General features: G+C 45.7%; 1 protein-coding gene across 1 annotated transcript in view; it reads right to left on the bottom strand.

Moving 5' to 3' along the window:
- Nucleotides 1-23,570, bottom strand: part of LOC138268318 (aquaporin-7-like) — a 121,678-nt gene that overhangs the window by 20,023 nt on the left and 78,085 nt on the right. The window contains exons 4-5 of the mRNA XM_069217889.1: nucleotides 9,335-9,472; nucleotides 4,362-4,480 (exon numbers count right to left, since the gene is read on the bottom strand). Of these exons, the coding sequence (XP_069073990.1) occupies nucleotides 4,362-4,480; nucleotides 9,335-9,472 (257 nt within the window). The remainder of the gene's footprint in view (nucleotides 1-4,361; nucleotides 4,481-9,334; nucleotides 9,473-23,570) is intronic.

The following is a 23,570-nucleotide window of genomic DNA, read 5'->3' as shown; positions in this document are numbered from 1 at the left end:
GATCAGCTGTGCAGCACGTGCATGTGACAACCCAAGATCAGGTGTGCAGCACGTGCAAGTGACAACCCAAGATCAGCTGCAAGTAACAACTTCAGATCAGCTGTGCAGCAGGTGCAAGTGACAATCCAAGATCAGCTGTGCAGCAGGTACAGGTGAGAGCCCAGATCAGCTGTGCAGCAGGTGCAAGTGACAACCCAAGATCAGCTGTGCAGCAAGTGCAAGTGACAACCCAAGATCAGCTGTGCAGCAGGTACAAGTGACAACCCAAGATCAGCTGTGCAGCACATGCAAGTGACAACGCAAGATCAGCTGTGCAGCATGTGCAAGCGACAACCCAAGATCAGCTGTGCAGCAGGTACAAGTGACAACCCAAGATCTGCTGTGCAGCACGTGCAAGTGACAACCAAGATCAGTTGTGCAGCAGGTGCAAGTGACAACCCAAGATCAGCTGTGCAGCACGTGCAAGTGACAACCAAAGAACAGCTGCAAGTGACAACCCAAGATCAGCTGTGCAGCATGTGCAAGTGACAACCCAAGATCAGCTGTGCAGCAGGTGCAAGTGACAGCCAAGATCAGTTGTGCAGCAAGTGCAAGTGACAACCCAAGATCAGCTGTGCAGCAGGTGCAAGTGACAACCACTAAGAAAATCGAATTCCTATATCGGTGTTGTTGAATGCTGTTCACCTTGCATGTGAATTAAAAAGATATTTCATAGTCATCTCAATCGGTTAGTTAGTGTCAACCTTGTACCCACGTCTCAACCCTGGCCCCTTTTCTACTCTGCGGATGATATGTGCTGATATGTGTAGAAACTGACCTTACAGCTAACTCTCTTCTGCTTTCTCTGATTGGAGAAATTGATGGCTAAATGCTAGGTAGATAGACAAAGTTGGACCTCCTTCGTGAGTATTCAAATTTTTTTTTCGTGACTACTCTTGCCCGAGAAATAAGTTAAAACGAGTGCATTAAAAGGTAGGTGCACCGTGTTTCTGGAATTTCCCTGTAAATCAGTAGTGTGTAGGAAGAGGGCTTTCTTCATTTGGACTTTTTTTTCCATGTAGACGTTATAGCACAACTGCAATGTATACCAGCAGGAGGTGTCATTCAAATCTGTTATTTTCGTATTTTTTGTGTGACAGGCTATGCACCTTTGTGAATCGCTAGCAAAGGTGAACTCTGTGAGACTCATGGGCATAGGCCTGCAATTTGCAAACAAATTGTTTTCTTTGTAAAGCGTATATAATAATATACCCATATCCTGGATGCAACGCACATCTTCACTAAGACTTATTGGCTCTATATCAGGCAGTTTTACTGGCCTTCCCTTGTTTAAAATCCATGTTCACCATCTGAATCCTTAGCTGTCAAGTGTACCTATGTCCGGTGTGACATATTTCGACAGTCCTTATATTTTAGTCAATAGCATTTTATATTCTTGTGTAGTTTTCTCTTTTATCCTTAGAGGTACGGATGTAAAAACACCCAGAGTGCTGTCGCCTAAAAAGCCATGAGTGGCTGATTATGCGATGCATGACAAGAGGACAACAAAAAAAAAACAAGCATTTGCAATGCAACGGGTCTCACATTTGCTCGAGTTAGAGTTATTCGCGTTTTAAACTCCTAACTGGACTTTTCTTGCCACATAAACTGAAAAGTAAAACAGTTTCAGATAAGCGAGCCCATAGCCACCATAAAGTGTGACAGAGACACACAAAAGGAAACAGTAGTTTGCTTGCAGTGAAACCGATTGGCAAAAGTGCAATTAGCCATGTAACAGGGTCGATGTCATGCAAAGCGCTCGACTACTGCCCAGCAGGATCGCACTGCCTGCAAAATAAAGAGAAAAAGTAGTCCAGAAACCATACGGAAAACATGGAGCCTTGTATGTTTTCAGTAGTTGCCCGGTGCGCTCGAGGAGGGCTAAACACCGGAAAAGGCATGACGTAGGCATGGCTTTCACTAATGAAATCAAGCTGATTTTAAAAGGCAAGCCCACGAACCATGGGCGAGCTTAAAAGCCCACAGATTATGTGCTCGACCCTATACAGTAACAACCAGTATTTATGTTGGGGAGCTAGCCAGTCCATCAAATGTGTGCCCACCATGCAACCTTGGACAGGAACCAGCCATATGCAGTGCAGTCTTTTTCCTGCTCCAATAGGAGTTGGGCCTCATCAGTAGAGTACAGCTTGAGCTCTATGGCACAGTGAGCACAGGACCACGTCTGGCCATACCCATCACACTTAGGGCTTCGCACTGAGGACAACAAAAATGTGATGGTTGGATTACTTGAAAAAAATCCACCCACTGGTAACTACTCTGGGCTCTGATCCAGCCCATCCCTTCTTTGCTCACCTTGCTACCTGGACTAGTTTGCGACACAAAGTCATATCTAGTTGCTGGGATGAATCCAAGCAATCCACCCACCTCTTTTTTGTTTTCCTTCGGTGCAGGGCGTGAGAGGTTACTGTATTAAATACCCTACCACCTCTTCAGGCCTTGGATAGTGCATAACATGCGCCTTTGAATCTTTGGCATTTTGGGAAACAATGTATACAAGTTTCCAAATGAGTATAAACTGTATTTATTTTGGGTAAAAAGTGTCAAACGCCTGCCTGGCAGGTTCAGTGTCGTTATTTTTAGAATATATAGGTTTTAAAAGTGTTAAATGTGTGAGCTGGACCAGTGTTCAGAAAATAATTGACAGGGGTATGGTAAGGTCTGGGGACAGTGCCAAGGGCGAGCTATGTGTATGGGCGCGCACCTTTAGCGAGGGAGAGTCTATCCTGTGAAAGTGCCTGCATTAGATCAGATACTTCCGGCTACTATATTGCCACAAATAGCATGCATTACGTGTAGACCAGTGGTTCCCAACATGTGGTCCGGGGACCCCTGGGGGTCCCCGAAGCCCCCTCATGGGGTCCGCGACTGCTTAGAAAATGTAATAATTGTAACAGATTAGGCCCCCAGCTTTCAGTAATTACTTAGTGGGGGGTCCCCGGATTCCAATAATGATTCAGTGGGCGTCCCCAGGTTCCAGTAATGGTAAAGTGGGGGTCCACAGAAGTCAAAAGATTGGGAACCACTGGTGTAGACTGTTCAGATAAAGCTTTGTTATGCGTAGATAGGATCAGTTGTAAAACAATGTGTTATATTCAGTGTGTGGTTTACATTCAGTGGAGCCTGAGGCCTCTACCCGCTCACACTGCATGCCACCAGGATGGACCAGGTCAGGGTGCTGATGGAGACATGCTACAAGAATGTGCTGTTCAGGGGGCTCCGTGTCCTACCTGTTACTGTCGCCGACACAAGGGTATCCAGCAGACTGCTTGAACACTGGGGTGCGAGAATGGTGCTTGCAAAGTTCTCTTCCTACACTGACTTTTTTGGTGGTATGAACAGACCGTGCGGCTAGAGGTGCAATGCCTGGAGTGGGGGGAGCGGGAAGTCCTAACACCTGTTTGTCTGTGTATCGGCCCTGGTTATAAGAACACACACAGCGTCTTGGATGCTCCTCCCAAGCACTTAGCTCTTTGAGAAAGTCAAATCAAGCCACTGGGAGTCCACGGATCCCGACACGGCCACAACAGCAGCTGAAAGGTTTGTTACTAAGGATGCTTGAGTAGTACGACCACCTCAGCACTTGTAATTAATGTACTGAGGCCCAACCTCCGGCTTAGCATTGACCTGGAGATGAGAGCCTGAGCTCTTCGTGCGGTGCATGTAACGTGTGGCATGCGCGTGTTGTCAGGGGCGTCATAGAGGGTGCTTGTTACAGAGCTTTGCTTAAACAAACAAGATCCCTCAGCATCAGCAGTGATACATATGGTTCTGTATACCTAAGGTGAAATGCCCAGGACCCATTTCTGTGTTCCAACCAGTTGAAGCGTCCATCATTACTTTACAATGTGTCTGACAAAGTGCCACTCTTATGTTTACAAGCATATCTCTGACGCAGTAGGTCTTGTGTTTTAAGATAATTCCCAATCGCTGTTGTACACATAGGGTCTGCTATGCATTGGGTGGTAACAGAAAATCCTCAGATTTCTAGACAAACTGCAAAATCCAGAAAATAATTTACTGGCAGCATTTCCTTCAAAACGCTTGCCCTTTGGCCAGCTCGAGTTGGATATTATCTTGACAGCACAAACTGGAAAAGGGCCTTATCAGACATCAGGGATATTTAAACTGAGAGGGACATGCAGTAATGTACTTGACATTTAAAGCTATTCTACCTCTGAGGCATTAAAAAGATATCTACATCATCCAGTTCACCCACTGGAAAAAACAAGACAACCAAACAAGCTCGAATGTGATCACTAGAGTAATAAGCATTTGGTACAGCTGCCTGCATCGCTCACCTGGTCCACAAACCCGCCTCCCAGAGACAGGTACGGTTCAGGGTAGGTGGAAAAGATGCTTGCCGTGGCACATGGCCCTGTCACTGTAAGGTTTCCTCCACAGTAGTTAATCAGTGCCTCTGAAAAAGAAGTAAATAAACACAACTTATACCACCTCACTGCTTTTACAGTCAGTGATTGGTTGGCTTGCATTGAGCTGAGACACCTAATACTAAACTGAGCCCTGAGCAGCTGTGCAGACTTTCACCCAGCCAGATCAGCAGAGATGCACTAATCATTAACATGTCCCATCCAGTTACCTTTAAGAGTCCGGTTCTTGGTGTGCAGTGTCCAGTTGTATTATGAAAAGCCCTGCCTACACTTTCAGCAGAGAGGCCAATGACTCACTGGGCCCAGAATGGATCCCACTTAGCGTAGTGATCTACTGTGAAATCTCTAATGCCTCTTGTTGTGACCCAGCACCTTTACCAAAGTCTAAAGTTACCCTGACAAATGCACGCAGCAGTCTGAAGATGTTGCTGCGCGGATTCATTATGCAATATTTTTCTACAGCAGTGAAATAAAACACTGAGGCCCTTATTTATACTTTTTTAGCACCGCATTTGCGCGCTTTTTTACACTAAAACGGCGCAAACTTACAAAATACAATTCTATTTTGCACGTTTGCGCCATTTTTGCGTCAAAAAATGACCCAAACGCGGCGCTACAAAAGTATAAATATGGGCCCGAGGCCCTGATTTATGCTTTTTTTAGTGCCGCATTTGCGTAATTTTTTGATGCAAAAGTGGCGCAAACTTACAAAATTCAATTATATTTTGTAAGATTGCGCCACTTTTGTGTCAAAAAAAGTATAAATCAGACCCTGAATTGCCACCAGATTCTGTCCTTCCTGCAGAGGCAACGGGTTCCGGCTAGCACCTGCTACTGTGCTTTGAACGAGTACGAACAGAGGCAATTGTTGGGACTCACTGGGGGGCTTTTTAAGTCTTGTCTGGATACATCATTAGTCTGCTTGGTTCATCTTTTTACTCCTAAATGGTCTGAATCTAGATGCTGTCTACTTCCCTCATTTGCACCACTAAATATCTTAGGCCACTGGCCACCTTGCATCTAAATATTTCTTCCCGCATTAGGGTACCCCTAAATAGTCTTCTTAATGTATATTTAATACCCTTACCCCAGGTGCCTAATGCATAAACAAACCTGAGGTACTTTGACTTTACACTAGTCTCACCTAGAGTGCTCCATCCGCTGTCACTGCTCTAATCAACATTCCGGTCATTCAAGCTTCCAGCAGGACATCACTACTAGCATCTTTCTCCCCCCTTTTATCTTGCTTTCCCTAAAACCTCTGGTCTCCTCCCAGTCACACAACCTCACCTTCTTTCACTTGCAATCACCATTCTTTGAAATCAGCCACCACCCACCACATGCACACTTCAAGAGTCGTTTGTGGGACGCCCACACTGGCTGAAACAAGGCACCATTCCTCGCTGACCACTTCCAGATAATGTCCCCTTTGCACATCACTCTCTTTCAATAATTCCCCTAGTTAAAGGCCATATTATCACTCTGCATCACTCCAGGCCACTTGACTCTCTCACTCTTATCATCATCCTCGGAGCCTTTGACCTACGTCTGAGGGACCATTCTCAGAAGATGCTCCTCTCCCAGTTCCACTCTGATCAGACTCTTAACAACGCGCACTCTGCAGCCACACATGACTAAGGGAAACATCTGGACCAAGTATTCATCTGCAACACACTGTTTAACTCTCTTCCCAGCACTGACCCTTCTCTTTTTGAGCATCTGGTCGTGCATATTCTGATCAGAATCCTTGCCGTCCTCTCTCCGTTTATGTATGTATGCACATATGTATGCATGTATGTACATATGTATGCATGCATGTACTTAAGTGTGCTGTATTTGTATATTAACCCAAGGCAAGAGTCAGCAGAGCGCTGTACAGGAACACAGGCAGAGACAGGCTCAATAAAGGATGGAAGGGGTAGCTGGGTTCTGAGAGCAGAAGGGGACTGTTACTGCATTGTGTTGTAACACGGGGTTGGGGTCCTGATGGTTACCGCAGTGTTTATTTGGTAACAGAATAAGCGTCAGTGCCGAAGCTCTGCTCAGAGGCTTTGCAACTAAATGTTGGTGTGCTGAATACCAAGGCTGCGTATACCCAAATCCACCTCATGCATCTTTAATTCACTACCAGACACTTCCTGCCCCTTCATCTCACTTTTGGAGGTTACTGCTTTCACCCTTTGTGACAGGTTTTCTATCTTTCTCTTCCCCCCTCTTTCTGCTTTCTGTGTTTTTTTCTCCCTGTAAATGTCTGAATTGGAAAAATAAATCTTGGTCCCAAAAATAAGCGCTGGTTGTCCCCAGTGGCAACCTCCGGCTCAAATTAAGCACAGGGATCTTGTTCCACATCCTGGATAAAAGAAAACACATCTCAGACACCTTGCATCTCTTCTAAGCAAAGTCCACAACAATCTCACACCCTGCAACAATCTATATCGTTTGACCACTTCACTAATGTTGTGAAGCAAACATTTGATTCACAATATCTTTTGCACCCTTTCTCTCTCGCACATTTACCCTGTATCTAAAACAAACAACCCTCAGGCATCCAAAGTAGGCTGTTTTGAGCTATCTTTGCCCCCTAGAGAATAACAAATCAACTTAAGTTAAAATCATATTGTCTTACTCCATTCGTACTCGCAAATACTCCTTTCCAATATCAACACCCTATGCATGCATATCCCACACTCTTACCTGTCAGCTATCAATTTTGCTACTTCTCAAAAATCACTACCACTAGAGCAATTTATGCCTGACTATTCACTGTCTCTGACCCCTTGATCACACTCTACACTCACACATAACACCACTTCACCTGTGCAACTTATCTATAGGTGATATCCAAATCCCTCAGGCACTCCTTCTAAACTTGTTCTATGTTTAAGTACTTTATTCACCCAGTGCTCAATTTGTGAATAAAAAGGTGGCGGTGCCCAAAGCCCTCCTCTTAAACACGTGGCTGCTGCAATTAAATGTGCGAACATGGAATACTGAGGTGGCGTAATCCTGAAGCCCTCTTGGGCCGCTTCAATCCATATAAAGCCACTCCCTGCCCCTTCAGCTCACTCTTGCACCTTTCTATTTTCTCCTTTTGTGACGCTTTTTCGTTTTTCCCTTCATCCGTCTTTCCCATATGTGTCTTTTGCTCGCAGCAAATGCTTGAGGCCGAAGAATAAACCCCGGCCCTCAAAAATAAGTGCCGGTGCTCAGCACCGGAAACAACAAACACAAATTAAGCACTGTATTCCCCACTCCCTTCTATCTAACATCTATCCTTCTTGTTTCAAATCAGCGCAAATCCTACCTCTTCTTAAATAAAAAACTTAAAACCCAGCCCTCCTTTGCCTTCCTATTATTACTCCCTATCGCAATGTCCTTATTTCTCAAAAAATTTCAATCGCTTGTTTGTAGAGCCTTTCAAAATACCTTACAACTAACAACCTGCTCAATCTCCTTTAGTTTGGTTTGTGTTATTCTCAACAGAAAAAGCTCTCATAGAACTTATACACTCCTCGCGCTTATGTCCTTATACACCATCACCTTTCTGCAGCTTCATATCTTCATATCTTACATGCTTCCCGCAAACCCTCAGCATCACCAGTCCCACCCTAACTTGGTTCTCTGTCTACCTCTCTGAGTACCATTTTGCTGATGCTTGGGACACCAAGCTATAGTCACCCACATCTCTACCTGTTGGTGTCCTTCAAGAATCAATTCTGGCCGCTTTTTTTGTCTCTTGACATCATTCCACTTAGTGACACCATCTACTCTTTTACTTTTTATTGTCCCCTGTCCACTGATGACAGACATTACTTTCTCTAATTTCCATCTCTTTCCAACATCCATGAACACATATGTGTTGCGCTATTCTTTGCCTCTGTACCACTCCACTGCTCCCCTGCTGAAGTTGTCTGAAACTGAGATCCTGTATGTTTCTTCCTTGTATACCATCACCTAAATTAACCCACTACCCCCGAATAACTACCCTTTTGTCTTCTCTTCTATAAGCCTTGGTGTTCTATTTAGCCTACCTATGCACCTGGACTCTTTTATCACCATCACAACCCCGTCACCGCACTATCAAGTTATAAATATATGAAAGATACATCCCTTCATTCCATTCCACAGAGCCAAAGCACTGATTAACTCAGTGGTACTTAAGATGCTTAGATGACTGGAACAGGTAGTAGGACTTCCCCACTACACTTCACTCCCACTGGATAAGGGTCCCACCCGTGCCACCAGAACTCTACACAGCTTATCAAGGTACTAGCCTACTTCTGCTTATTGTCACCAAGTCGGACGCCTTTCTTCCAAAAACAGGACACTGCAAACAGCTTACATGAGTATTCAATGCATATCTCCAAAGTACCTTTGCAACTCTATAACAGCCACTCCTGCAATCTAAGAGCTAAAATCTCACAGCATCCAAACTTCGAAGCTCTGCATCTAGATTCCAATAAATTCATCTTCCAGACCCCTCCACTGGAACACTAGTAGTCCGAACATGTTCCTCACTCCAGGACTCAAAGTAGGCCCAAAGGGCCATCTCCAGGTACTGGTCTCATCACCAAGCAACAGTGCACCCTTCAGTAATTGTAAATGTGTATATTATTGCCTGTAAGTAGCAGTAGATTTAGACATGCCTGTCTATTGCCTTTCTCCACTTTCCATCTGCAGATTGCTTCACCTTTGCTCATTGTCACAACTCAAGTTTTGTTTTATGCTTTCTACCATATCAACCCATCCTCGTTTGTCCTATGTACCACAGGTATTCTGGTGCACTACATTTGTGACAAAAAAAAGCAGGCCAGGTATCTCATTTGAAGGTTACGTAGGCATTTCACACATTTAACAACCAATTTATAGGCAGACAACTGTACCATAATAGAGAGAGAATATCACTGCAGCAGCAAGGAACGAGCCCACACACTGTGCTAGTGCATACACTGGCAGCTTCCTCCAAGGCAGGTTTCCAAGGATGCAGTTTGTTAGGGATACAGAAGTATTCATATGCGCTCCTGAAAAGACAGAACAATATAATAGTTTATATTGACTCCTGGTGGCCATCAGACCTAGTACCCACACCCACTCCCTCCAACAGCGTAAGAAACCTCAGAATCATCATTGACAACAAGCTCACCATGAAATCACAGATCAGCGCTGTCTCCTCCGCCTGCTTCCTCACTTTATGCTTGCTACGCAAGATCTTCAAGTGGCTACCTCTACACACGAGATGCACAGGGACACAGGCCCTCATCACTATTTAACTGGACTACGGCAACGCCCTCTGTGTAGGAATCGCTATGCACCTCCTACAGAGACTTCAGACCATACAGAAAGCCGCAGCCAAACTCATTCTTAGCCTTCCCGATGAACTTACACCGCACCCTACCTCAGGCAACTCCACTGGCTCCCTGTACAGAAGAGATGCCATTTCAACCTGCTGACCATGCACAGAAGGCTCTACACAAACAAGGACCCGCATACATTAACCACTGCCTGAACTTCCACCAACCGTTGAGAAGACTACACTCTGCTTCCCTTTCACTTGCCCATACTCCCTGCATCTACCGCAGCAGAAGTGGAGGATGCTCCTTCTCTCACGTTGCAGCTAAAACATGGAAACCCTCCCCACACACCTCCGGACAATCACCTCACTTCTGGAATTCCGAAGGGCCCTCAAGACCGGGCTGTTTGAATAAGCCTCCAGGACCTGCAAGTGCCCGGATCGGGTCATTAGCTGTGCTTTATAAATCCTGATTGATTGATTGATTGATTAATTGATACAACACACCTTGCACAGGAAAGTGAGTTAGCATTGTTGCTGAGTTAATATATTTATTTTAATCTCAAGGGGCAAGTAATGGAACTCGCTGAACTGAAAATAGTTTCCTGCTCTTTTCAGGATTGCTTCTCACATCATTTCTAGAGAATTGCTCTTAGGGTTTCACTAAAAGTCTATGAAATTCTTAAGTAAAGGAAAGGGAAACTCTATGCTAGGATTCTTGTGGGAGAGTCTTATAGGACTGCTGCAAGAATGTTTGTAAGAAATAGCACTAATTGTTGGTTACAGTATTGTTCTATAAAATATTAGCAAAACAAAATTTTATATAAATGTATAGGATGCTTTTATTTAGGACCTGGGGTGCTTTTTACTTCATATAAATGTTGAATGTAATTTATTTTTAGAAATGACTGTGGTTTCCTGTCATAGACTGCACACTGCTAGTACCTGCAATGCTTTGTATATAAATCAACCATTCAACCATTCTCTGTGTGACCTCTCCATCACAATCATGCATACCTGAAAACTTTCTAACTTAGCCTCAAGGCACCATATAATGTCTGAGGTTCTGACTGTACTCTCAGTACTAATCGGTTGCCTTGTTCCTAGTAACTGGCATCCAAGAGGCAATAAACAGAGCTGGTTGTGCAGTTCTTCCCTAATTATCTGATGCACACATTTCAGCACTTTTAATCATAGCTGCAGAAGCAATTAAGAAAGCATCATTATTGTTTCCACCAAATGACATCTCAGACTCAGTCTCGTTAGACCCCCGATTCTTACACTGGGATGCCCAGTATACAGAAAGGGTTTTCCAGTAGTTTAGTACCCAGTAGGACCCATCTTTTAGAAGATTCCCTCTCCATTGTGAATGTAGGCCAACAACATGTGCTCAAGCAAATGCCTTCCGTGACTTTCAACCCCCATCAGGGACAGCTGAGCATCTCTTTTACAATCACAGAATAGAGGGGTCATATGTACTAACATTAGGGATACCGATTTCCTAATTGCGATTCAGTATTCCTAATGTATGAAAATCCTTTGAGTTTCATTAGCGATTCCTAGTGGGTCGCTAATAGGCCTACCTGATGTATAATAATAAGGTGGGTTGCAATTTGTGACCCATTAGGAATCGCTGCCATCACAGGGACGGTAACGTGCTGGGGTTAGCAGACTACCATGTCTGTGATTGCTTTTTAATAAACCATTTTTTTAATGCAGCCCGTTTTCCTTAAAGCAAAACGGAATGCGTATAGAAAGAAAAAAATAATCTTTGTTGTTTCATTTTTAAGAGTAGGACTACTGCTGTGGTACCACTGTCTGCTCTTAAAAGATATATTTTTTTACATTCTCAAAGGGGAAGGGGTTGCATAGGGACATCTTCCCCTTTGGAAATGGTTTACTATCAGGTTTAAACTGGAGGTAAAGTATTACTGTTTTGCAACCGGAATTCGGATTTGAAACAGTAATACATATCATACCAATTCGGTATTTGGAAGGGACACCCTAAAGACGCCCCTTCCATATACCGAATCGCAAATGCAAAATGTGATACGGTAACAAGTTACTGAATCGAATTTTCTATTTTGTACATAAAAAAAAAAGCATTTTTCCAGCCGCAAATGACTGACTCTGCAAACCAGGCCATTTGCGACCAGAAAAATGCTGTGAAGATCTGGCCAAAAGTCTTTTTGGGAGTAGAAAAGTGTGAGCAGCAAACCTAATAGGGATGTCATTCTTTAGTTGGCACACTTGCCAAGGCAGTTAAGATGGCAATGCCAAGCCATTCAAGGTCAGCCTTTAGAGGTTCAAGGGCTGATTCTTTGTGGCCCAGTGTTTCCACACCTGAAATTACCAGGTGCAGGAACACTGGCCCAGTGTTAATGGATGTGGTTCTGCATCGGATTCCGGGGAAGGGGCTGCGGGCACCGTCTGCCCCCACCAGGCTCCTTCCTCTGTGTTGGAGAATGGAACACTCCTCCAAGCTACAGTAGAGTTCACCCTGGCCCCACGGCCCACATTACCCCCTCTGCTCCACTTTACCACCGGTTTAGAGCAACCTGCTTATAGCATAGAGAGAAGAAAAGTTTCCAGAATTGGGAATAACGATTTGGAAAAAGACCTGGTCCCATGTTATTCCATACATATGGGAATCCGGCTTGTAGTTACATGATGCAAGGGTGCAACTACAATCTGGAAGCGGCAAATTCAGCACTGTGCAACTTGTAATAAGGCTCTCAGTCGTCTATATTCTTTAAATACAAACTATTTCAATTTTTTAAGCAGTAGTTTTACACCTAGTTTGGTAGTAAAGGTCAGCACAAATTTGGAATAAAACTCCCAGAACCTCAAGAGCAAAAGTGATATCTCTCAGTCTTTGACTTCACCTCCTTAGCAGTGTCAGAATGCAGCCCAGGATGCTGCTTCAACTGAAGCTCCTTGCAAGAGAGTGACTGATTTTGTAAAACTTTTCTTGTTTCAATTACTTAAAAATATTACAATTAACAAACAACTGGGTAACAATTTATTATTTTAAATGTACATAATTAATAAATACAAATATGAAAAGGTTTAAGATTTTAAAAACAAAAGTATCTTTAACAGTGGAAGTTATTAATTATTAATAAAATGTAGTCTTTAGAAGTGGTGGTGTTAATTAGCCGTCGTCTCTTTATTGAGCCCTAATTTTCAGTTCCTTGAGAGCTTGAATGGTATGTTTACATATTTGCCAAACCAAGCTAAACGGGTCGGGCTGTTAGTTCTCAGACAATAGCTCAAGGCTTCTTGGCAGGTTGAAATTCCTTGTTTTAGAAACATTGACTTTAATAAGGAGTGGCATACTGCTAGAAATTCTGGGCAGCAACATAAGAGATGTAGCATGGTTTCTCTCCCATAGTCACAGAGCCTACATGTTTTTGGGCAGGACCAGCTTGACTAATTGGTTCTATTCTCGTGGATCGGCAGATCCCCTAGTCTTGCTTGAAGTATTAGGTTTCTCAAGTTTCTGCTTACGGCCTCCATTAGGTAGGGCTGCACCTTTGTCCCTTCATACAAGTTAGGAGTTACATGAGCAAAGGCAGCGTTATGAATCTTCTCCAGGTCTGCCTTTTCAAGAGGGCCTGCACCTGTTAGTTAAGAATTGATTTAGTAGCCTGCTGCCTAACAGGGAGGGTAGTTATTGTTTTCAGGTTAACATTTAGGTCATTGGCTGCCCAAGAGTTAGTTGATCTAAAATCTCCTGAAGGGCCTTCTTTAAGGTTCCTGTATTGGCTTGAGCAATTGTGCAGTATTATTTAATATTATTATACTTTACAATCAAGGTTTAGGGTAATCACTCCAAACTCAAGATGTAGCAGGATCACCATGTATGGTTTGGTCAGTTTAAGATTCTCCAATTTGTAGTGGACTGTAGTTTGTCAAGGGGTGGTAGTAATTTTGCTTGCAATGCTCTTATAATGGTTTCTGCCGTTGGCTTGCGTAAATGTTTGCATAGTTTACAAAGTGCAAATATCACTTGTGTACTTTGGTCTTATCGTTTCCATGAACCATACACTGAGATAATTATATTTAACAATGTGGTTACTTTTTAGTTGGCCTAGCCTCCAGGACTGTCTAGATTTATTATTATATTTTCCAGAAAGCATGACCTTTGTCTTTCCAACACTGGCCACAAGTTTATTATTTTCATTATAGATATCTAGCCGTGCATGCTGCATGCCTACTTTAGTATGATCCAGGATGAACAAGTCATCCTCATACTCAAGTATGGGTAGTCTATGTGAGCCAATCCCAGGTGGCATTGATTTTGGCTTCGATATGGCTTGGCCTAGGTCTGCTGTGTAGAGGTTGAACAACATGGGAGCTAGTGCACATCCTTGTTTCAGACCTCAAGTTGTTGATATATGAGTGGTGGCCATATTCCTGTTTCCTAGCTTGGACCGTGCAATGTGTCTGAATACAAGGGAATGATAGCCTTTAATTAAGTCCCATTTTGAGAGCTGGAACCAGAGTTTGTTTCGATGCATTCCGTCAAATGCTGCAGACTAGTCTATAAAGCAAGCAAAAAGGGGAGGGTGGAAATGCAGGGAAATGCTGAAGACCAGGTAAGACAGGGTCGCCCTTTTCTTTATCTATGGTAGATGACTTTTGCCTAAAGCCCGTTTGATAATAAGGGATTATATTTTCACCTGGGGTTCATTCCTCTGAATCTCACAGTAAGATTTTCGCATGGGCATTTGCCTCAACGTTTTATAGAGCAATAAGATTGTAACTTGATGGATCAGTGTTCGTGCCTATTTTTATGAATGAGATGCAGAATGGGTTCTCTCCAGGAGTGTGGGACTTGAGTGGTTTGGAAACACTGATGGTAGAGCCTAGTGAGAATATTGGCACAGAAACCTATGTCTGCTTTAAATAAAGAGCCAAGAAGACCATTAGGCCCTGGTGCCCCGTTCTCTCTGGTGGTTTTCAGTACCATACGGACAGATGTTTTGTTGAACAGTTTGGCTTCACTTTTATATTGGTTCGTATGTTGTTGTTTTTTTTAAATCTCTTTCTTGCTTTATATGTACAACGTGTACAACTGACATCTGACTTGAGCTACATTAAGCATGTCTACGCTGGTCAAGCAGAGGTACAGTATTGAGAAGGGAGGGTAAGTAAGGAAAGGAGTTCCGAATCCCATGACAGTTGATTACAATGTAAAACATCTGTGTATAAACAACCCCAACATTACAACATATTGCACAATACTAGAACGTATACAGCAGGTAAGTACATTTCAATGAGTAGTATATGTGGAATGTCTCTGATAATCTGCGTCCAGTCTGGTGAGGGTGTTGGTGGCACTTAGCTTCTGTGTCTGGGTATTAAGCCATAGGCCTTTCCTAAGACGCTGTGTAGGGGCTGTGCTCACCTTCTGAAATAAGGCATCTTGCTTCTCTGTGGGCCTCTAGTACCCAGAACGCCGTCCCAGGCCTAGAGAATTGCCAGTTTGTACCCAGTTTACTAATTTAACTCGGCTAGATGTGCTTGGTTAATCTAACTAATATGTACTGGTCTGCTATGTCTAGCTCAGGGGGGATGAATATCATTTTTGGCCTCAATTCTGACTATAAAATTATTCAAGAGGCCCAGTCCTATAATCGTCACACCCCTGTCATTGAGAGAATGAAGTGCCTGTGCCTCAGCCCTAGTCCACTGCAACAGGTCGCCCGCGATCCCACTTGCTTTGTGTGGAGGCTCCTGTGGAGAGTACAATACAACAAGGATATAATATGTTTGGGACCTAGGCCTAATAATACATTGTGCAATATGGGTGAAGTTATAGGTTCTGCGTCTCTGCTTCACCAAGTATTGTGTATAAGTTGTTTTAATGCGCAGTAGGTTAGGAACCACCCTGGGCCTATGTCATAAGTGTCTTCTAAGTCCGTATACATCATAATGGTGCAGTCTTTAAAAAGATCACCAATGGTATGTATTCCCAGTGCTAACCACGGTTCTAAGGTGTGGTGTCTGTGTAGCTTCCTTGCACCCTGAATATCAAGCAATGGAATCTTGGGCGAGTAAGTTGGAACTGAGTCCCCTCCGCACCAGCACATGCAGGCTACTTCGATCAGGTTGTTTCCACACGGAGGAGGGAGTGTATGTTCCTGTAACCATGTCAGTAAATCTGTCCTTCCTAGACTGTCTTGTACCATCAATGTCTCCATATTGGGGGAGTTCTGTAGCCAGGTTAGCGGCCATTGTAGTTGCGCTGCCGCATAATATAACTCATAATTCGGCATGCCTAGGCCCCCTCCATGAGCGGGTGATGTATTTCAGTGAGCGCAACTCACCAACGTCCATTCCCTCAAATTAGTTCTAGCATCAAGCCATTAAGGGTCCTGAAGAATGAGCGAGGTGTTACTAACAGGAGTGCGGTGAAATAATATAGCAGTCTAGGGAGTATTATCATTTTCCAAATTGCTACCCGTCCCAGGGGTGACAGTGGAAATGTGCTCCAAAACACAAAAGATCCTCGGATCAAGTGAACCGCTTATCCCAAATTGCCCTCAATTAGGTCCTCCTTAGTATGATATATTTGGATGCCAAGATACTTAAAAGTAACACAGCACCATGGTAGTCTATGTGCCGGGAGAGTGGGCCGCAAGCATTCCGACACTGGGATTAACGGGAACAAGCAAGATTTTGACCAATTCACGTGCAGGCTGGATAGATCCCCAAATAAATCTAGTAATTGCAAGAGGTCTGGAAGTGACAACGCACACCTATGTAAATATATTATTGAATCGTCGGCATAGAGAGATACTATATGTTGTTTGCCTAAGTTGGGTATCCCCCATTGTTGCACCCATAGTCTAAGTTGAGCCGCTAGAGGCTCAATCGCTATCGAAAATAACAGTGGCGATAGGGGGCACCCTTGTCTGGTGCCACGGCAGATGGGGATACTATCAGACATGACCTGGCCTGTCTTTACGCGGGCTATAGGATTAGAGTACAAAATACCAATCCAACTTAAAAATCCCTGACCAAAGCCCATGTTGCACAGTGCATCCTTTAAGAAAGGCCCCCAAGGGTGTCAAAGGCTTTCTCAATATCCAAAGACACCACAACTCTATTGTGTCCCCCCTCTGGAGTGTCAGTCATTAAGCCCAGGAGTCTCCTAATGTTTAAGAAAGTGTTCCGTCCAGGGATGAAACCTGATTGATCTTCATGTATCAAGTGTGCCATCAATGGGAGCAACCGATTTGCAAGGACCTTGCCCAATGTAGGAAGGCAGCCTCTTTCTAGCCTTGTTACCCCCACTTTTGGCCTGTTTGTGAGTATATGTCAGGGTGTTTTTACTGTCTCACTGAGATCCTGCTAGCCAGGACCCCAGTGCTCATAGTGGAAACCCTATTTTGTCAGTGTGTTTGATATGTGTCACTGGGATCCTGCTAGCCAGGACCCCAGTGCTCAAAGTTTGTGGCCTATATGTGTTCCCTGTGTGGTGCCTAACTGTATCACTGAGGCTCTGCTAACCAGAACCTCAGTGTTTATGCTCTCTCTGCTTTTAAAATTGTCACTGCAGGCTAGTGACCATTTTTACCAATTCTGATTGGCACACTGGAACACCCTTATAATTCCCTAGTATATGGTACCTAGGTACCCAGAGTATTGGGGTTCCAGGAGATCCCTATGGGCTGCAGCATTTCTTTTGTCACCCATAGGGAGCTCAGACAATTCTTACACAGGACTGCCACTGCAGCCTGAGTGAAATAACGTCCACGTTATTTCACAGCCATTTTACACTGCATTTAAGTAACTTATAAGTCACCTATATGTCCAACCCTCACTAAGTGAAGGTTAGGTGCAAAGTTACTAATTGTTCAGGGCAATTTCCCCGGACTTTGTGAGTGTGGGGACACCATTACACACGTGCACTACATATAGGTCAATACCTATGTGTAGCTTCACAATGGTAACTCCGAACATGGCCATGTAACATGTCTAAGATCATGGAATTGTCCCCCCAAGCCAAATATGGTATTGGAGTGCCAATCCCATGCATCCCCGGGGCTCCAGCATGGACCCAGGGTACTGCCAAACTAGCTCTCTGGGTTTTTTTATGCAGCTACCGCTGCTGCCAACCCTCAGACTGGTTTCTGCCCCCCTGGGGCTTGGGCAGCCCAGTCCCAGGAAGGCAGAACAAAGGATTTCCTCTGAGAGAGGGTGTTACACCCTCTCCCTTTGGAAATAGGTGTTAAGGGCCTGAGAGGAGTAGACTTTCCTGACCTCTGGAAATGCTGGACACAGATGGTGCCCTCCTTGCATAAACCAGTCTACACCGGTTCAGGGATCCCTCAGCCCCTGCTCTGGCACGAAACTGAACAAAGGAAAGGGGAGTGACCACTCCCCTGTCCATCACCACCCCAGCGGTGGTGCCCAGAGCTCCTCCAGTGTGTCCCAGACCTCTGTCATCTTGAATACAGAGATGTGAGAGCACAATAGAGACCTCTGAGTGGCCAGTGCCAGCAGGTGACGTCAGAGACCCCTCCTGATAGGCTCTTACCTGGTTAGGTAGCCAATCCTCCTCTGAGGGCTATTTAGGGTCTCTCCTGTGGGTTTCTCTTCAGATAACGAATGCAAGAGCTCACCAGAGTTCTGCCAAGGATCGACCGCTGACTTCTCCAGGATGCCTGCAAAACCGCAACAAAGTAGCAAGAAGACTACCAGCAACATTGTAGCTCCTAATCCTGCCGGCTTTCTCCACTGTTTCCTGGTGGTGCATGCTCTGAGGGCTGTCTGCCTTCACCCTGCACTGGAAGCCAAGAAGAAATCTCCAGTGGGTCGACGGAATCTTCCCCCTGCTAACGCAGGCACCAAACTTCTGCATCACCGGTCCTCTGGGCCCCCTCTCACCTTGACAAGCGTGGTCCCTGGAACACAGGTGCTGGGTCCACGTGACCCCAACAGTCTAGTGGTCCTTCTGTCCAAATTTGGTGGAGGTAAGTCCTTGCCTCCCCACGCCAGACAGTAATCCTGTGTACTGCGTGATCCTCAGCTGCTAGGGCTTCTCAAATCATTAAATCAAATCATTAACATTTATAAAGCGCGCTACTCACCAGTGCGGGTCTCAAGGCGCTAGGGGGAAGGGGTTACTGCTGCTCGAAGAGCCAGGTCTTGAGTAGTCTCCGGAATGCGGGGTGGTCCTGGGTGGTCCTGAGGATGGTGGGGAGGGTGTTCCAAGTCTTGGCCGCCAGGTAGGAGAAGGACCTCCCACCCGCCGTGGAGCGGCGGATGCGAGGGACGGCGGCGAGAGCGAGGCTGGTGGAGCGGAGAAGACGGGTGGGAGTGTAGAAGCTGAGGCGACGGTTGAGGTATTCTGGTCCCTTGTTGTGGAGGGCTTTGTGTGCGTGGGTGAGGAGACGGAAGGTGATCCTTTGGCTGACGGGAAGCCAGTGCAGGTGTCTCAGGTGTGCGGAGATGTGGCTGTTGCGGGGTATGTTGAGGATGAGGCGGGCGGAGGCGTTTTGAATTCGTTGCAGACGTTTCTGGAGTTTAGCGGTGGTTCCTGCATATAGGGTGTTGCCGTAGTCCAGGCGGCTCGTGACGAGGGCGTGGGTCACGGTCTTTCTGGTGTCGGCGGGGATCCAACGGAAGATCTTTCGGAGCATGCGGAGGGTGAGGAAGCAGGAGGATGATACAGCGTTGACTTGTTTGGTCATGGTGAGAAGTGGGTCCAAGATGAAGCCGAGGTTGCGTGCGTGGTCTGAGGGGGACGGTGCGGTGCCAAGGGCCGTGGGCCACCAGGAGTCGTCCCAGGCGGTCGGGGTGTTACCGAGGATGAGGACTTCCGTTTTGTCTGAGTTCAGTTTCAGACGGCTGAGTTTCATCCAATCTGCGACGTCTTTCATTCCATCTTGCAGGTTGGTCTTGGCGCTGGTGGGGTCCTAGGTGAGGGAAAGTATCAGTTGAGTGGCTTCTGTGCACTTTTGCAAGACTTCCTTCATGCACAGCACAGCCCAGGTCCCCCGCACTCCATCCTGCATTGCCCAACTCACTGAGTTGACCTCTGACTTCATGGGACCCTCTCTTGTTGTGCTGAGACGACCGCCGTGCTCAGATTTCTTGAATGCCTGTTCAGGTGCTTCTGCGGGTGCTGCCCGCTTCTGCCTGCTTCTGCGTGGGCTCTCTCTGTTGCTGAGCGCCCCCTCTGTCTCCTCCTCCTCCTGATGCTTCCTGGGCCCTGGCAGCACCCAAAACCTTCAACCACGACTCTTGCAGCTAGCAAGGCTTGTTTGCAGTCTTTCTGCGTGGAAACAACTCTGCATTCTCCAGCACGCCGTGGGACATCTTTTGACCAAAGGAGAAGTTCCTGGCACCTTCCATTGTTGCAGAATCTTTGGCTTCTTACACCCAGAGGCAGCTCTTTTGCACCTTAGTGGGCTCCTGCCCCCCCCCCCCCCCCCCCCCCCGGACACTTGCGTGACTCTTGGACTTGGTCCCCTTTCTTTGCAGGTCCTCAGGTCCAGGAATCCGTCTTCAGTGCTTTGCAGTCAGTTGTTGTCTTTGCAGAACCCCCTATCTCGACTTTACTGTCTCTCTGGTAACTTTACTCCTACTTTTCAGGGTCTTGGGGTGGGGCATCTTGGACACCCTGAGTGTTTTCTTACACTCCCAGTGACCCTCTACACACTACGCCTGTGGTCCATTCGTGGTTCGCATTCCACTTTTGGAGTATATGGTTTGTGTTGCCCCAGGCCTGTATTCTCCTATTGCATTCTATTGTGTTCTACAGTGTTTGCACTACTTTTCTAAGTGTTTTGCTTACCTGATTTTGGTTTGTGTGTATATTTTGTGTATATTACTTACCTCCTAAGGGAGTATATCCTCTGAGATACTTTTGGCATATTGTCACTAAAATAAAGTACCTTTATTTTTAGTAACTCTGAGTATTGTGTTTTCTTATAATATAGTGCTATATGACATAAGTGATATAGTAGGAGCTTTGCATGTCTCCTAGTTCAGCCTAAGCTGCTCTGCTTTAGCTACCTCTATCAGCCTAAGCTGCTAGAACACTACTAATCTACTAATAAGGGATAACTGGACCTGGCACAAGGTGTAAGTACCACTAGGTACCCACTATAAGCCAGGCCAGCCTCCTACACCCAACAACTTACAGTCCAAATTAAGCAATGATAGGGGTCTACAGGATCGCACATCCAGGGGGTCGCGGCCTGATTTGGGTAGGACCACTATTAGCGCTTTGTGTTGAGAGCCTGTAAATTGCCCCCGCAGTTTTGCTTCACGCAACGCCTCCAAGAGTGGTTTAGCTAAGTGTGTGGAAAACGTATCATAATATTCCACTGGTAACCCGTCCGTATGGTTTTTTTTATTGCGAGATAATTGACGCAGTGCTGTTCAGATCACGTCAATCTCTATTGGTTCATCTAATTCCGTCTTTTGTATTGGAGTAAGTTGAGTGAGGGGGAGGGCATTGAATAAATCTGCTAATTGAGTAGCTGGGGTCTCAGGCCCTGCCGCATAAAGCGTACTGTAGTAGTGCTGAAATGGCATCATTTATAGCTACTTGAGAATTGACTACAGTTCCTGAGTCAAGCCTTATGGCACCTATAGGGGTGCGTTGGTGCTCTCCTTGAGTTAGCCACGCCAGCAGACTACCAGGACTACCAGGACGGTCACCCTCCACATGTAACCTAGAGAGGTAATGTCAGTAATCGTATGTGCACAAGTGCTTGTCAACCTCTCTGTATTGTGCACGTGGTTCGCGAAGAGCATTGAGGTCTAGTGTGCCCCGTGCTGCTTCACATTCAACGCTGTGCAGTTCTGTTCCCAGTGAGGTAATTTGTCTTACCAGAGTGCATCTTATTCCCCCAGTGACCGCGAGGCAGTGGCTCCGTACAACTGCCTTGTGAGCATCCCACTCCACTGCAGGTGATGTGGCGGTCCCTTCATTTAACTCAAAGTATTTGGAGATACAATCAATCAGTTCTTGATGGAATGGAGGATCCACCAACATACATGCCAAGTAGGTATGCAGACGTGCAGTCTGCCCCAGTGAAAGCTGACCTGCAGTGGGCAGTGGTCTGATAGCATTCTGGCTAAATAGTCTGCCTCCAAAGCATCGTGGGCCAGACCTGCCGGGCCTAGAAGCAAGTTTGTACGGATATGTAGCCTATGTACTAGGGAATAGAAGAAATATTCCCGGTCCTGAAGGTGGAGTAGATGCCATATATCATGGAGTCCCCTTTCGGTCATCCAGTTGAAAAAGTCGTGCAATCTTGTCCTGCTGGGAGCGCCTGCCAGTGGTGAGTGAGATCTGTCCGTGTCTACGTTTGGTAGACAGGTAAAGTCGCCCCCACCATTTGCAAATAGCCGTGGGGTCTTGGAAGAGTGTGGGTGTGATTGACATAAACAAAATTCCCTTTGCTTAGAGTTGGGGGCATATAATCCAGCTTTGGACAGTGATTTACTATCTATGGTGCCCTCCAACAGCACATATCTGCCCTCCTTGTCTACTGTGTAACATTCTATAGCACAGGGAACCTCAGAAGCCAACCACATTACCACCCCTTTGATGAATGCTGATGTTATCGTACTGCATGCTTGTCCCAGCCATTTAGTTTTAATGCTATGCAAGTCCCTATCTGTGAGATGCGTTTCCTGCAGGATCACTATGTGTACCTTGTGGCGTTTTAGGAAAGCGTGTATCTGAAGGCGTTTAATGGGTTTGACCATACCTCGTACTTTCCACGTTAACATGTTGTAACTGTCAATCTTCATTTTTACATGAATATGTGTTTCGATGTGTGTGCTTGTGTCTTATGGTCTACTGTTATTGCCACAGTGGGAATCAGTATACAGATTAAGTCTCTATCTGCTTTCCAAAGTACCCATCCCTTTCTGTCACTTGTCGTCAGTGTCAAAAACCATGTAAAAACATAAAACTTATCAACAGTATTTAACCCTTCAGGGCGTCGGCCAACAGGGCCGTAGCCACCCCTTAGCATGTAATTGCAACATTCGCTATAGATAGTAATAGATTGACAAATGTCCGTTCGGGAATCCATGTGAGGGAGGGCGTAGGCATACTGAGTAGATGTCATATCCGTTTTGGCCCAGTTCAAGTACTGTTGGTCCCTCCCCACCCCAGTTTCCTGTGTTCGCCAGTTAGTTACACATGCTACTTGAGTACCAAAGTCCCATGGAGACTTCGTGCAAGCGGTCAATTATGCTCAGCTGGTTGGAGATCTGAGCCTCTCTCAATGTGGCATTGAGTCTAGGACCTGAGCACAGGTATCCATGCGTCCGAAGTCAAGTTCACTACTGCTCACAGCCTGGAATTGGAATGCCGTCTCTAAAAGTTGAAGTATAGTATTAGAGGTCATCTGCTGTGCGCGGAGTAATATCAGGACCTAGTATAGAGGGAATTGTGGACCTGCTTGAATGGCCCATCGACGAATCAGAGTCCGATGTTTTGTCCTCGCAGACGGTAGCATACAGATTCGATGTAAGTTGGGTTGCCTCGATTAGTGCCTGTGGTTGGCCCTCTGCTGCTTGAGCCTTGGATGGGCGCGTCCTGGCTCCAGATCTCGTCTTGCGCCGGGGTTGGGGTGTCAGCCAGTCTCCAGCTATAGGATCCTCACGATGCCGTATAACCATGCCCTTGGCATGTAGCCACGTCCGTGCATCTTCAGGTGAAGGGAAAATGTGGGTTTTCCCCTCGTCCACCACCCGCCGTTGTGCTGGGAACAACAATGAGTAGCTGATGCTGTGTTCGCGGAGAAGCTGTTTGACTTTTATATATGAATTTCGCTTGCATTGTA

Source organism: Pleurodeles waltl, chromosome 1_1, assembly GCF_031143425.1.
Source record: "Pleurodeles waltl isolate 20211129_DDA chromosome 1_1, aPleWal1.hap1.20221129, whole genome shotgun sequence".
Taxonomy (NCBI): domain Eukaryota; kingdom Metazoa; phylum Chordata; class Amphibia; order Caudata; family Salamandridae; genus Pleurodeles; species Pleurodeles waltl.
This window is presented reverse-complemented; position numbering and strand designations above follow the sequence as displayed.